Source organism: Salmo salar, chromosome 29, assembly GCF_965601325.2.
Source record: "Salmo salar chromosome 29, fSalSal1, whole genome shotgun sequence".
Lineage (NCBI taxonomy): Eukaryota > Metazoa > Chordata > Actinopteri > Salmoniformes > Salmonidae > Salmo > Salmo salar.
In genome coordinates, this window is record NC_138319.1 from 11,952,858 (window position 1) to 11,966,782 (window position 13,925).

Consider the following 13,925-nt stretch of genomic DNA (forward strand, 5'->3'; position numbering starts at 1 on the left):
GTTTCATTGGAATGCATTAGACCGGAGGGCTATGAGGGTGAGGGGGCCGAGGGGGTCTATGTGTGCACTGCTCAGGAAAACCAAAGAAAATATTGACCAGGTTGGTTGGATAAGACCTGGGCTTTCTGAAACAGCCAAATCAGGGGAACAGATCACTAGGACCACCTGCACGGTACAAACACCATGACGGCTACCGAATGGCACCCTATTCCCTTTATAGCGCACTACTTTTGAGCAGAGCTCTACGTTCCCCATTTTAAATGGCCCAGGCATATAGGAAAGAAAGGGGGAAAGGAGTTTTAGTGAGAAGGTACTTCACATGTAAAACAAAAATGGTATTTTAGGTAATTTACTTTATAACTACAGAGTGGCCTTCAAGCATGAGTTGTACTTACATGCACAAGGAGCGTTCCATATACAGTACCAGTCAAAAGTTTGGACACATCTACTCAGTCAAGGGTTTTTCTTTATTTTGACAATGTTCTCCATTGTAGAGTAATAGTGCAGACATCAAAACTATGAAATAACACATATGGAATCATGAAGTAACCCAAAAAAGTGTTAAACAAATCAAAATATATTTTATATTTGAGATACTTCAAATTAGCCTCCCTTTGCCCTGATGACAGCTTTGCACACTCTTGGCATTCTCTCAACCATGCATTTCAATTAACAGGTGTGCCTTGTTAAAAGTTTGTGGAATTTTGTAATGATGCACTGAGAGTCGGGAAGCAAGTTCAGGGAGTGAGTGTTTAAATAAATAAATGCAACTAAATACAAAACAATTAACACAAACAATGCACAGACATGACACTGGAACAGAAACAATAATGCCTCAGGAAAGAACCAAAGGGAGTGACATATATATATATATATATATAGGGCAGGTAATCAAGGAGGTGATGGAGTCCAGCTGAGTCTGATGACGCGCAGGTGGGCGTGACGATGGTGATAGGCGTGCGTCATAACAAGCAGCCTGATGACCTAGAGGCCTGAGAGGGAGCACACATGACACATTTCTTTCCTTCTTAATGCGTTTGAGCCAATCAGTTGGGTTTTGACAAGGTAGGGGTGGTTTACAGAAGTTTGCCCTATTTGGTAAAAGACCAAGTCCATATTATGTCAAGAACAGCTCAAATAAGCAAAGAGAAACGACAGTCCATCATTACTTTTAGACATGAAGGTCAGTCAATCCGGAAAATTTCAAGAACTTTGAAAGTTTGTTCAAGTGCAGTTGCAAAAACCATCAAGCGCTATGATGAAACTGGCTCTCATGAGGACCGCGACAGGAAAGGAAGACCCAGAGTTACCTCTGCTGTAGAGGATAAGTTAATTAGAGTGAACTGCACCTCAGATTGCAGCCCGAATAAATGCTTCACAGAGTTCAAGTAACAGACACATCTCAACTATTCAGAGGAGAGTGCATGAACCAGGCCTTCATGGTCGAATTGCTGCAAAGAAACCACTACTAAAGGACACCAATAAGAAGAGACTTGCTTGGGCCAAGAAACACGAGCAATGGACATTAGACCGTTGGAAATTTGTCCTTTGGTCTGATGAGTCCAAATTTGAGATTTTGTGTATTTGTGAGACGCAGAGTAGGTGAACGGATGATCCCCACGTGTGGTTCTCACCGTGAAGCATGGAGAAGGAGGTGTGATGGTGTGGGGGTGCTTTGCTGGTGACACTGTCAGTGATTTATTTAGAATTCAAGGCACACTTAACCAGCATGGCTACCACAGCATTCTGCAGCGATATGCCATCCCATCTTGTTTGCGCTTAGTGGGACTATCATTTGTTTTTCAACAGGACAATGACCCAAAACACACCCCCAGGCTGTGTAAGGGCTATTTGACCAGGGAGAGTGATGGAGTGCTGCATCAGATGACCTGACCTCCACAATCACCTGAACTCAACCCAATTGAGATGGTTTGGGATGAGTTGGACCGTAGAGTGAAGGAAAAGCAGCCAACAAGTGCGCAGCATGTGGGAACTACTTCAAGACTGTTGGAAAAGCATTCCTCATGAAGCTGGTTGAGAGAATGCCAAGAGTGTGCAAATCTGTCATATAAAATATAAAATACTTTTTTGGTTACTACATGATTCCATGTGTTATTTCATAGTTTTGATGTCTTCACTATTATTCTACAATGTAGAAAATGGTCAAAATAAAGAAAAACCCTTGTATGAGTAGGTGTGTTCAAACTTGACTGGTACTGTAGGTACGGTGCTCTAGAACGGCTAAATAGGTACATGAAGACTTTACATTTCAGTGCCTGGGGAGACATAGCTAACTGTTTCTCTACAGTACATTGTCTGGGGGCAGTACAGTCGGGATCACAGTCATTTCTCTTGTCCTCATCTAGCCCCTTTAAGCGCCCCCCTTTCCCCTTCCTCCTGTGCCATTAGATAAGTGGTGACGGGAAAACACAGCGCTTCTCTATGTCTAAGCCTCACTGGTCACCAAGCAATCACCAAGCATAAAGATCCTTCTTCACCCGTCTTTGGTTTTCTCCGCGTTGCCGGCGTAATCTCTCGTCCAGGCACCGGCCACGAGTGGCACAGTCTCTTGTTTTATTCCACAATGTGCGCCCTAAGGTCCAACTCATCTCCAACCTCTGGGCTAAATCTACTAGACAGCCCTTGTCTTGTTTTTAGAAATTCAGGCTAGCCCACTTGTTTTTCTAGACTATTCCAGGCAGACTCCGGGAGGGCAAAGCAGACATGCTTAAGTGGTCGAAGTTATTAGACCATGTTAGCTGGAATATATTGTTTACTTGTGCCTTAGCACGGTAGTTTGACAGCTTGGAACACTTACAGTTATTGCTTTAACAGTGTGTTTAACTGTTGTTTATATAGCAGAAACCCCATCTACTTGACAAATCAATAAATTATTCATAAAGATATTCATAAATGTTCTAAGATAGAAAATATTCTCCAAATCCTATACTTGACCCACTCTATGTTTTAATGTTATATCGCTAAATTGATCGCTAAGCAAACACATCTGGCATGAAAACAATTCCGGTAGTATTTAGGAAGTAACTCCCAACTTAAGAAGTACTCCTAACGTAAATATTAGAAATGCCACCTTTAACGCCTAGTTAGCCCCAGTGTTAAAAGCTTGATTTTCTGATGTTTCCTGCAGAAAGCGAATGAAGGCTATGGAGCAACAGATTGCCAGCTTGACTGGTCTTGTTCAGCATGCACTTTTAAAGTCCCCAAACACTAGTGGCACCAACGAGGCTCTCAGGTAAGCAAGAAGATGAAGAAGTGAGGCAGCGTGGGACATTGAGTTCTCAGAGATAAGCCCAGGTTGCCCCAGCCAATGTGGACAAAGATAATAACAGATAAACTAGCTCTCAATTTTACCAGCCTAGGTAAACAGAACATTGTCGAGGGGAAATAGTGTGGACGAGGGTTCTGATATTGACATGCTGCAGTTATCTTTGCATTTCAACCTACTCTGTGGAGATCTTGTGCTACTGTGTTTGCTTGAGTTTCCAATCATCAATCTCAATGTGGGCACCATGATTGGAATGAAAATGGGATGGCTTACTATGGGAACAGACTGCTCCTAACAGTCATCATGTTAACCTGTCCGTCTATGTCAGTCTGTCCAACCATACTGTATGGCTGTCTGTACGTCTACAATGCTTTTACTAATATATGTCAACCCTAACTCCAGGACAGTTCCCAGGGTTTTGCATTAATTCTCTTCTATTGTGATTCAACAGAATTAATGTCTCTTTCTCTCTGTGTGTGCGTAGTGAACGACCCACGAAGACATCAAGGCAAGCGTCTCCGGTTCATAGTGCAGGTCAGGAGGACCATTATTACCCTTCTGCATGTATCACATTATGGTTTGCGTCCCAAAATAGCACCATATTCCCTATATAGTTCACTACTTTTGACTAGAGCCCTATGGGCCCTGGCCAAAAGTAGTGTACTATATAGGGAATAGGGTTCCAGTTGGGACGCAAAGTAGTCTACTATATAGGGAATAGGGTTCCAGTTGGGACGCAACCATGATCTACTTAGAGGTACAGTTCTCTGTTGCATATCCCTCAACTTTCCCCCAGGATGCATTGCATAGACAAGTCTCTTAATGTCACTCAACACAGTCTGCCATATGCTCTCCCCTACTGCCCCACTAAAACACCCAGTCAGTAAGACAGGCGTCTTTGCTTTTCGCCGACTCATATTCCCCTCAAATCCTCTCTCGTCATCCACTCTAGGTGGGGGATGGAGGCAAAAAAGCTACTAACTGAATATGCGCTGCTGAAAGCATTAGTTAGAACAAGAGAGATGTATTATTTCTCGATCCCGCAAAGATGATTCAATCTTGTCTAGCTAGCGGTCAGGGTAGATGAGAGTTCGATAAAAGAAATGCAATCTCGAGGGCGGCGGGAATGAAAACAGAGTGGTATTTATGCGGCTGCTGTCAAAGCAACTCCTCACATCTTTGGGTTTCTTCGTCTTCTTCTTCTTACAGGTTTCCCTTTGCGTATTGTTCCCATTCATCATACACAGAACATGAAGAATTGACTGTGGCTCATAATTCTGATTCCTCAGATATTTCCTTGTTGTTATTTCATAAGCTATCCCCATCACAAGAGCATCCTCTCGGTCTCCAAACAGTGGATGGATCCTAAATGGCACCCTATTCCCTGTATGGTGCACTATTTTTTGACCATATAAAGGGGTGCCATTTGGGACACAGACAGTGTGACACACTTGAGCAGCATTCATCTGAACCTGCACTTCAGGTCTGTGCAGCTGTCATTCCCTATGAGAGGACTATGTGGTGAATGTTGGAGGGGGATTACAAAGTTCACAATAGCACTGTGTTCTCTAGCCCCACTGCAGGGCTCTACTGTGGTTGTGTCCCAATTGGCACCAAATTCCCATTATAGTGCACTACTTTTGATGGGCCCCGGTCAGAAGTACTGCACTATATAGGGAATAGGGCAGCATTTGGGACGCAGACCTACTCTGTGTTGAAGGAGTGCTCTCTTGCTCGCTCTCTCTCTCTCATTCAAGTCAGAACATTCTACTCTCTCATTGTTCTGACACTTTGCAGGGACTTGTTCTCTTCCGCTAAGGGACTTGAGTGGCTTAGTGACACTGTGCCACTCCCACCTGTTGACAACAAGCGCCCCAGAGACAGAACTCAACCTCAGGGTCAGGTTTCAAAGGTCATAGGTCATACTACTCCATTCTGAATGGGAGAAACAGTGTAATTGAATTCAACTTCAGTTACTGTCAATACAGACTGCAGTTGGCATGGCTTGTCAAGAGTCATTCTGTCGTCAGTCTCCAAAGCCAGAGGACATTACGTCTGGTGGTTGTTTTCGACAGCAGACAAACCCGTCTCCTGTCTGTTATTTCTCCCAATGCTTGCATCCCAAATTGCTCCCTATACAGTACATTACTTTTGACCAGAGTTTGATGGGGCCTGGTCAAAAGTAGTGCACTACATAGGGAATAGGGTTCCACTTGGGATGTAGTCATGGTGAGGTTGGCGGTCGGCAGTCTATTTCAGTCAGCACTGCCAATGTAAGTACCCGTGTGCTCCTGTGGGCAGCGGGGGAGACGCCTAGGGAAGCACAGGCCCTCATTACTTAACATTAGGAATATTAAATCAGGAACCAACGCAGCTGTGGAGAATGTGTTTGGAAATGAGCAAGGCGAGCGAGGCGAGCGCTGGGCTGTGGCCAGGCCAATGCAATCACAGAGGTTGCATCTCAAATGGCACCCTATTCCCTATATAGTGCACCACTTTGTATTGCCACCTTCCCTATGGGCCTTGGCCATACGTAGTGCACTACATAGGGAACAGGGTAGCATTTGGGACGCACACGGACACAAGGCAGAACGTGAAAAGGAGGGGAGAAAACATGAATACATTACACCACCCATTCAATCTCACAGGAGACATTTTGCTTTTTACGTGCATGTGCACATTTGACTGTGGGGTATTTCATTTGCGGTAAATAAGGGAGTTATGTATTGCGTGCTTCCTCCAAAATCTGTAGGGTTTCCATCACATTGTGAAAGGGATTTTTGTACTTGTGAATGAACCTCTACAGCATAGCCTACAATATGAATAATTAAATGCTATGGGTTAATATGTTTTCCCATATTTTTAAATGTATTCTTCTAAATCAGTTTTTATACAGCTAGATAAAGCATGTTTGTGGCAAGTGAGCCCTCTATCCAAATCTATATTTTCTTTCCAGTTTTGTTATCACAAGTGAGGAACTGACTAGCTTGTAGTGGTTTTAAATGTGGCTATTTGATTTGATCTTATTCAGGAGGTTCCCCTGTCCTGGCACCCAAAAGTGCCACGCCCCCCTCTGAGAGTGGCTCCACCCCCATGCTCCCAGGCTCCACCCCCTTCCAGAACAACCTGCTCCAGTGCAAGAAGAACGTCTCGGACCTTCGGCTGCAGCTCCATCAGATGAGACAGCTGCAGGTAACGCCACCAATGCTGTATCTATTCGTAGGATTATGTTTCCCCTAGACACTGATCTTGGGTCAGTTTAGCATTTTCCCCACTTATGGTTAAGGTTAGGATTGGTAGGAGGGAAAGCTGATCCTAGATCTGTACCGAGGGGGAAAAAAATCACCCGGGGAGCCCCTATCTACTGTTATTGGTTATCAATTTGATATCAGCTGTCAAGCGTTGCTTCCCAGCCATTCAACTACTGTCTATCAGCTACTTTTCAACCCCCTCTATCTGGATTGGCTAAGAAACACAAAACTCAGCGTGTGTGTATGTGTGTGTTACCTAGCTCCAGAACCAGGAGGCTCTGCGTGTGCAGCTGAAGCGGGCTGAGCAGGAGATCAGTTTGAAACTGGCGGAGGCCATGAGACGTCTGGAGGACCCGGTCCAAAGACAGAGAGTCCTGGTGGAGGAGGACAGACACAAGTACCTGGGCTTGGAGGAGAGGGTGTTCAACCAACTAGGGTAAGAGTGGGGGGGGGGGGGGGGCAGTGTAGCAACTCATGTAGGTCCCTCCCTGTTTCGGCCCGTTTCGTTTGGTTGCTAGTGTACACGACCCAGGTGTTACTGACTAACTTCAAGTACACACCTTCCAAACATAGCTCACAGGTACCGGTAGGCCATGTCTGTCTCTCATTCAAGCCCAGAAATCACTGAAGTATAGAACCAGGCAGCCTGGGCAGGCAATTATTCACAGCATACTCTTAATTTAATTCACTCGTCGTGGTTTGCCAATTGGGAACGGTAATTGAATCCTTTTAATTCTGATATTTAACCGGCAAGGTCATAGCACTGCCTGGGTAGAAAGCGGTAAACATATGCCCCGATAAACATCACGATAGGAGCATTTCCTGAACGTTGGTTTTCTGGGATAATCAGGCAGGCGCAGGGCGCTGGATTCAGCTGTGTTTTCCTTGGCGCAGTGCCAGGTCTTACTCAGCAAAGGCCTGCCGTAGTGTTTTAAATATGGCTCGTTAATGAGCTCTGCTTGGCTGAAGCGCTGTGTGCGTGACAGGGAATGTGGTGTGAAAAGACGTAGCCTTCTCCTCCGGATAGAAACGCAATTTAATACAACCTGGGAGAGTGTCTGCTGAGGGTTCTAAAAATACTCTGAGAGGAAGTGAGGCGACAAACGACCAAGGTTTATCACTGTTACAACTACTGCAGCAATCCAAGGGTCCATAACATGAGGATATTGCTAACCTGGAGGATGTCAAAAGGAAGGTCAGTGAAGATGTCGTGTATTGCGTCATCTTTTCACAAATGTCAGTAGGCCTACAGGATTTTTCATAGTTTTCAGCACATGCATTTCCTGCATTTCCAAATCCCAGGCTCGGTTAAATCACTCCAGAAACGGACTGGCCATAGGGAAGATCGGGGCAAATGCCCGGATGGGCTGGTCCATCTTTAGCCCAGTGGGTTGGTCTTCAGTGGGGCTTTTGTGCAGAATGATCATTGTTTGGCTAATAATAGGGGCCTGGAAGAAAAACATTTTCCTGTTTGGGGTCCAATTGTGTGTGTGTGTGGGGGGGGGGTTCTGGTCCCAGTCTGTCCCTGGTCACTCCTATTTATTTCCAGTCAGTTCTGTTTACCAGTCATCATAAGCCCGTCAGAGGCTAGATCTGAGCCAGCTGTCAGCACTAAGCCAGTGATCCTACTGCCCTTGAGCAATAGAGAAAGAGAGAGAGTTGAGTACCCATGAAGCCTCCTCAAATAGATGATCCCTGGGACATCACAAGTGTTTGTCAAGTTATCTTTAGAAGTGTATTTTAATGCTGCAACACTTTATAGACCCACATTCTACTTTCTGAAGTCCTGTATAGCTCTTTTAAGAAGAAAGAGACGTTTTTTCCGTCAGCTCTTCAGTTGAACTCTTCCATAGTCATCATCAAGAGTCCTTGACATAAGAGGGCTGCTACGTCAGTAGTTATTGTCTTTTCACTCCCTATTATGAGCAACTTTACAAAAAGTTTAGGGTTCTCGAGGGAAGTTAGGTCACACACAAAAAAAAGCACCATTTAGTTCTCTCATGCAGTTCAGAACAGCACACGGTGTTAACATCCACCCAGCACATTTCCCCTTGGAGTTGACTTCTCAGGATCCCATGGATACAGTGTAGCAGACTGATAGGATCCTATGTAAGGAAGTGGTCGCACAAATAAACCCAGTTTCCATGTGAACACAGTTGAGGTTTTGGCAAGTAACCCAATCCAGTCGGAGCGGACTCACATAGAGGAAGTGCAGCGTGGTCTGACTAAGGCAACTTTGGCTATTAAGGTTGAAGGGCTGACTTTCCTACAGCCCAGATGTTCTTGTTTTTTTTTTTAAATACAACATTGTTTGATTTGATCAACAACAACAAAAATTCATGCCCTCTTGTCTTTTCACTTGTCATTCAGTTACCTCAAACTGGAGCTCCCGCTGTGCCCATAAGATTTCAATTAGTATTGTCTGCCCCCTAGTGTCGAAACGGAGGCAGTGTTTCAGGTGACACTTCTCAAGTCTGATCTCTTAGCATCTCTAGTATGTCAGGGATTTGACGGTGCCTCCGTATCTCATTTGGTAGCAATGGAGATGAAATTATTAAAACGTTTGAATGGATTTATGTAGCGCTTAGTTAAGAGGGAAACCCACTTCATCCACCACCAATGTGTGGCAACCATTTATGGCACAAACCTCACCACACATCAGTTCGCATGGTGGAGAGGTGAGGAGTGATGGCAATTAGGAATGGAGGTGAGCTGGTAGCTTTGAATGTCCTCTCTGTCGGTGTGTAGGGAGCTGGAGCTGTATGTGGACACTCTGAAGAGGGAGACCGGCTCAGCGGGGGCTCACAGAGCTGTGACACTGAAACATGTGGAGGAGGGGGCCGTTAGCCTCAGGAGAGTGGGAGAATCTCTGGCAGGACTCAAAGGTAAGACTGCAGTACAGTATAGCCTACTTTTAAGACACATACAGTACCTTAGATTATGTTCGTTGCCATGGATTCCATAGGTTTCCGTGTGCTAGGGTTTTCAGTTACAGGTGAGAAGTCCGATAATATAATTTATGAATTTATACTGAACAAAAATCTAAATGCAACATGTAAAGTGTTGGTCCCATGTTTCATGAGCTGGAATAAAAGATCCCACAAATCTTCTATACGCACAAAAAGTTTATCTCTCTAACATTTTGTGCACAAACTTGTTTACATCGCTGTTAGTGAAGTTTAGCCTTTGTCAAGATAATCTATCCACTTGACAGGTGTGGCATATCAAGAAGCTGATTAAACAGCATGATCATTACACAGGTGCACCTTGTGCGGGGGACAATAAAAGTCCACTCTAAAATGTGCAGTTTTGTCACGCAACATATATTTTGTTCAGTATAATAACATTTGGGTAACATAATGCTACAACTGGAAAACATACATAAAAAATAAAAAATGTGTTTTTTGTGTCCAAAAAGAGAATAAGCTTGAAAAAAGTATGTTGAATAATAGTAGAGTTCTGCTGACGCAGCACAGTAATAAAGTTGTCCTCCAATGAAGGTTGGTGAAATGAATAGAAAATATAAAACTGAAACATGGTATTTCCTGTGTGTTTTCTCAGGGGAGTTTCCGGCACTGCAGACCAGGATGCGTGCAGTGCTGAGGGTGGAGGTGGAGGCTGTGAAGTTCCTCAAGGAGGAGCCCCACAAACTGGACAGCATGCTGAAGCGAGTCAAGAGCCTCACGGAGTCACTCAGTAGCCTGAGGAGGTACATAAACCAGGGAGGGACCGGAAGTATGCTCATGTTCACTCCCCCTCATGCATTTAAAAGCATTTTATTGTTGCAAGCATGGCAGGGGGTTCTCTTCACCATATTCGTCACACCAGTCCATTATTTTTAAATCCATGAGAGGGAGTGTATAAGTGCCCACTTCAAAAGAAGGGTAGAGAATCAAATTTCAAATCAAATTTGCGCCGAATACAACAGGTGAAATGCTTACTTACAAGCCCTTAACCAACAATGCAGTTTTAAGAAAATACCTTTTTTTTTTAAGTAAGAGATAAGAATAACAAATAATTAAAGAGCAGTAGTAAATAACAATAGCGGGTCTTTATACATGGGGTACCGGTTCAGAGTCAATGTCATTGTGCATGGGCACCGGTGTCGAGGTAATATGTACATGTAGGTAGAGTTATTAAAGTGACTATCCATAGATAATAACATAGAGTAGCAGCAGCGTATAGGGATACTTAAAACATGAACATAACAAGTGGCTGGAGTCTTTGACAAAAAAAAATCTGAACCGCCTGGTATATAGAGGTTGTGGATGGCAGAAAGCTTAGCCCCAGTGATGTACTGGGCCGTACGCACTACCCTCTGTAGTGCCTTGCGGTCGGAGGACGAGCAGTTGCCATACCAGGCAGTGATGCAAGCTGTCAGGATGCTCTCGATGGTGCAGCTGTAAAACGTTTTGAGGATCTGTGGAACCATGCCAAATCTTTTCAGTCTCATGAGGGGGAATAGGTTTTGTCGTGCCCTCTTCACTACTGTCTTGATGTGCTTGGACCATGTTAGCTTGTTGGTGATGTGGACGCCAAGGAACTTGAAGCTCTCAACCTGCTCCACTACAGCCCCGTCGATGAGAATGGGGGAATCGAGGGAGTGAGAGGTTAAAAGAGAGACAGAGAGAGAGGATGGAAAACAGAAGCTTTCAGAGAAGTCAGACAGTGGGTAGCATGACTATAGTGTAAGGGACACTAACAGTTGATTATGCTGGCGAGGCTTTGGCTCTGATCCCGTCCAATGGGTCATGCGGAATGGACAGAGGTGGCGTCCATCTTAATTTAGCTCTCCATTGAACCGATAAGTTAATTAATTTGGGCGCAACATGGCTCCCTGCGGCATTCCATTTCCATATAAACATCTGTCAGAGACACTCTGCTGTGTGGGTCGTCAACACTTTTTCCAAGGGAGCACCACACAACGCAGCCAAACTAATCTACATTACCTCATCCCGTCAGTGCATTTCTCTCCCCGCACTTCAGAGATGATTAGACTCACTTTGATGCTGGGTTTGGTCCAAATTCACTTGGGGAGGTTTATTGTGTTTTCAGGCTAAAGAAGCTTGGATGGTGCAGTAGTTCTTTCAAATTCCTAAGTTCTGTATGTACTGTTCTATGTTATGAGGTTAGGAGATTTGAAGCATGCTTTCATGGGAGCATGACATATGACCTCATAGCTACAGTATGTGTTTAACCTTAGTGGGATACAGTTTAGATTAACTAGTGTTTGGCTGTTTGTGATCAGTTTACTTTCCAAAACTTTCCCAAAATTCTGGGAGGGGGGAAAATATTTTCAAAACTCTTGGTTGGAATATTCCAGGAGGGAATAAGCATAAAATACAGAATCCTCCAAGCAGAATTTAACCTGAATTTTACAAGTCTAATAGTAAGTCTATACTGCCCTCTATGCCCTACAGATGTGCTACAGAGGGTCTGCTGAAGGGATCTGACCCTGCTATGTGTGCCTCAGTGAAACTAACCCCAGCAGAGAGCAGCCCAGTCACCACCACAGTGGACTCCGACCCCCCAGTGGAGCCTCCAGCTTCCCCCTCGGCCCTGCCCGAGCCCCAGAGCTCCTCCATCAGGTCTGAGGTGGTCATGCCCTCCTCCCCCATGGTCATCCACCACGTCCAGAGTGCTCCGGTCCACATGCAGCAGTCCCAGCAGTCTGCAGCCCTGCTGGTCCAGCCCAGCCCACCTACGACCCCCACCCACAGCCAGGGCTGGGACTCCTCCAGCTCAGCCAAGGGTTCCACTGGCACCACCTCGGCCTCAAACTCCAACCCCTCCAGCCAGGGGGGAAGCCCTGCCCAGCAGAAGAAAACCCCTGCTGCCCACCTAGAGCTGGCGACCCAGGCTCCGGTCAATAACGGCAGCAGCGGGACAGGGAACCTCTTAATCGAGGAGATTCACACCAAGAGCAAAAACAGGGCCATGTCTATAGAGGTAAGCCCTATGGAAGACATACTGTACTTCAGACCTCAGTCTATGATATAACATTTCCCCTATGGGTTATTATTCATCTTCCCTCCACTGCTGTCTCCTCTCTCTCTCCCCCCTCGCTCTCTCTCAATCCCTCCCCTCTCTCTCTCTCTCTCTCCCCCCCTCCCTCCACAGGTGGCAGAGAAGGAGTGGGAGGAACGGAGGCAGAACATGGGCCACTACAATGGGAGGGAGTTTGAGAGGATCCTAAATGAGGCCCAGGCCAACATGATGAAGGGCATTCCCAGTCTGGATGTGCCGAGTGAGGGGGATGCCTCTACAGCACCCTCTGCTGCCCTGGAGGAGCCAACCCCAGGCAAGGGTCTTTTATACAGCTTTAGCTCCTACTATATTCCACTACTACAATTTTTTTTTATTTTGGACAGGATTTTTGAAGCAAGTAAACCATTTTTCTTCAGGAAAATGACCCTTTGTAGTTGTCATGTAGCCCTCATTGTTGACCTTATGTGTGTGTTTGTCTATTACAGAAGGCACTCAGCCTGAGCTCAGCTCAGAGAAACCAGCCATAGCCAAGCCTGCTGGTCCTGAGAAACTCCCCAAGTCGGTGCTAGAGAAGCCCACCACCACCAAGCCTACCGCTGCTGCAGACAAAGTGGGCAAAGTCAGCTTGGAGAAGGCCATCAAGTCCCCTCCCCCTCCACCACCCAGAAAGACCTTCCCCACCTCCAGCTCTGGAATGACCACCACACGGTCTGGCGAGGTGGTTTACACCAGCAGGAAGGAGTCTGCCTCGGGACAGGTCAGTCTGCCATGTAGTTAGGCTGCAGGGTAGTCTGCGGTCAACTAGCTCTGGTCCCGGGGGTTACATTCGGCTTGATGACACTGAGCCTTCAGCATCAGCAAGCCGCACGTAACGCCCTGGACCAGAGCGAATGGCAAACCATAGACATCCTTTCTACTTGGGTGGGCCAGACCTGACCTTAAACAATGTGGGGAGAGGGGGTGAAGTCTAAGGACAGTTAATCAAGCAATCTGAGAACCTTATAATTGATATTGGAATGGCCCATGTTGCACTCTTGTGGTAAATAATATTGATGCTAGTATTTGAGTCATACTAAAAAAATCATTTTAAACTCCCCCATTCCCGTCCGCCCAGGAGGGAGATGAGGCTGAGGTCCCACCACAAGCCCCAGCTAGCCAGTCCAAACCCACCAAGGTCCCGCCAGAGACCAAGCCCTCCACCCCTCCCCCCATTGCTGCCTCAGCCAACCACGAGGAGGAGGAGGACGAGGGAGACAAAATCATGGCAGAGCTCCAGGTGAGAAACATACTGTACATCCAACAGCTGCTGTACATTTACCAAACACACACACACACACACACACACATACGTCATACTTAAGCAATAATGCCCTGACGCAACGTGGGGTGCCTGGACACAA

At 45.8% G+C, this 13,925-nt stretch overlaps 1 protein-coding gene across 15 annotated transcripts in view; it reads left to right on the plus strand.

The window, feature by feature from the left end:
- LOC106590114 (sickle tail protein homolog) overlaps nt 1-13,925 on the plus strand; it is a 220,771-nt gene that overhangs the window by 198,496 nt on the left and 8,350 nt on the right. For 14 of the 15 annotated variants that reach the window (XM_014180705.3, XM_014180706.3, XM_014180701.3 and 11 more), the window contains 10 exons: nt 3,149-3,253; nt 3,771-3,820; nt 6,318-6,478; nt 6,798-6,973; nt 9,286-9,422; nt 10,099-10,246; nt 11,958-12,486; nt 12,658-12,838; nt 13,011-13,282; nt 13,640-13,801. In XM_014180705.3, coding sequence (XP_014036180.3) covers nt 3,149-3,253; nt 3,771-3,820; nt 6,318-6,478; nt 6,798-6,973; nt 9,286-9,422; nt 10,099-10,246; nt 11,958-12,486; nt 12,658-12,838; nt 13,011-13,282; nt 13,640-13,801 — 1,921 coding nt within the window. The remainder of the gene's footprint in view (nt 1-3,148; nt 3,254-3,770; nt 3,821-6,317; nt 6,479-6,797; nt 6,974-9,285; nt 9,423-10,098; nt 10,247-11,957; nt 12,487-12,657; nt 12,839-13,010; nt 13,283-13,639; nt 13,802-13,925) is intronic. The other variant, XM_014180700.3, reaches the window with a different exon arrangement.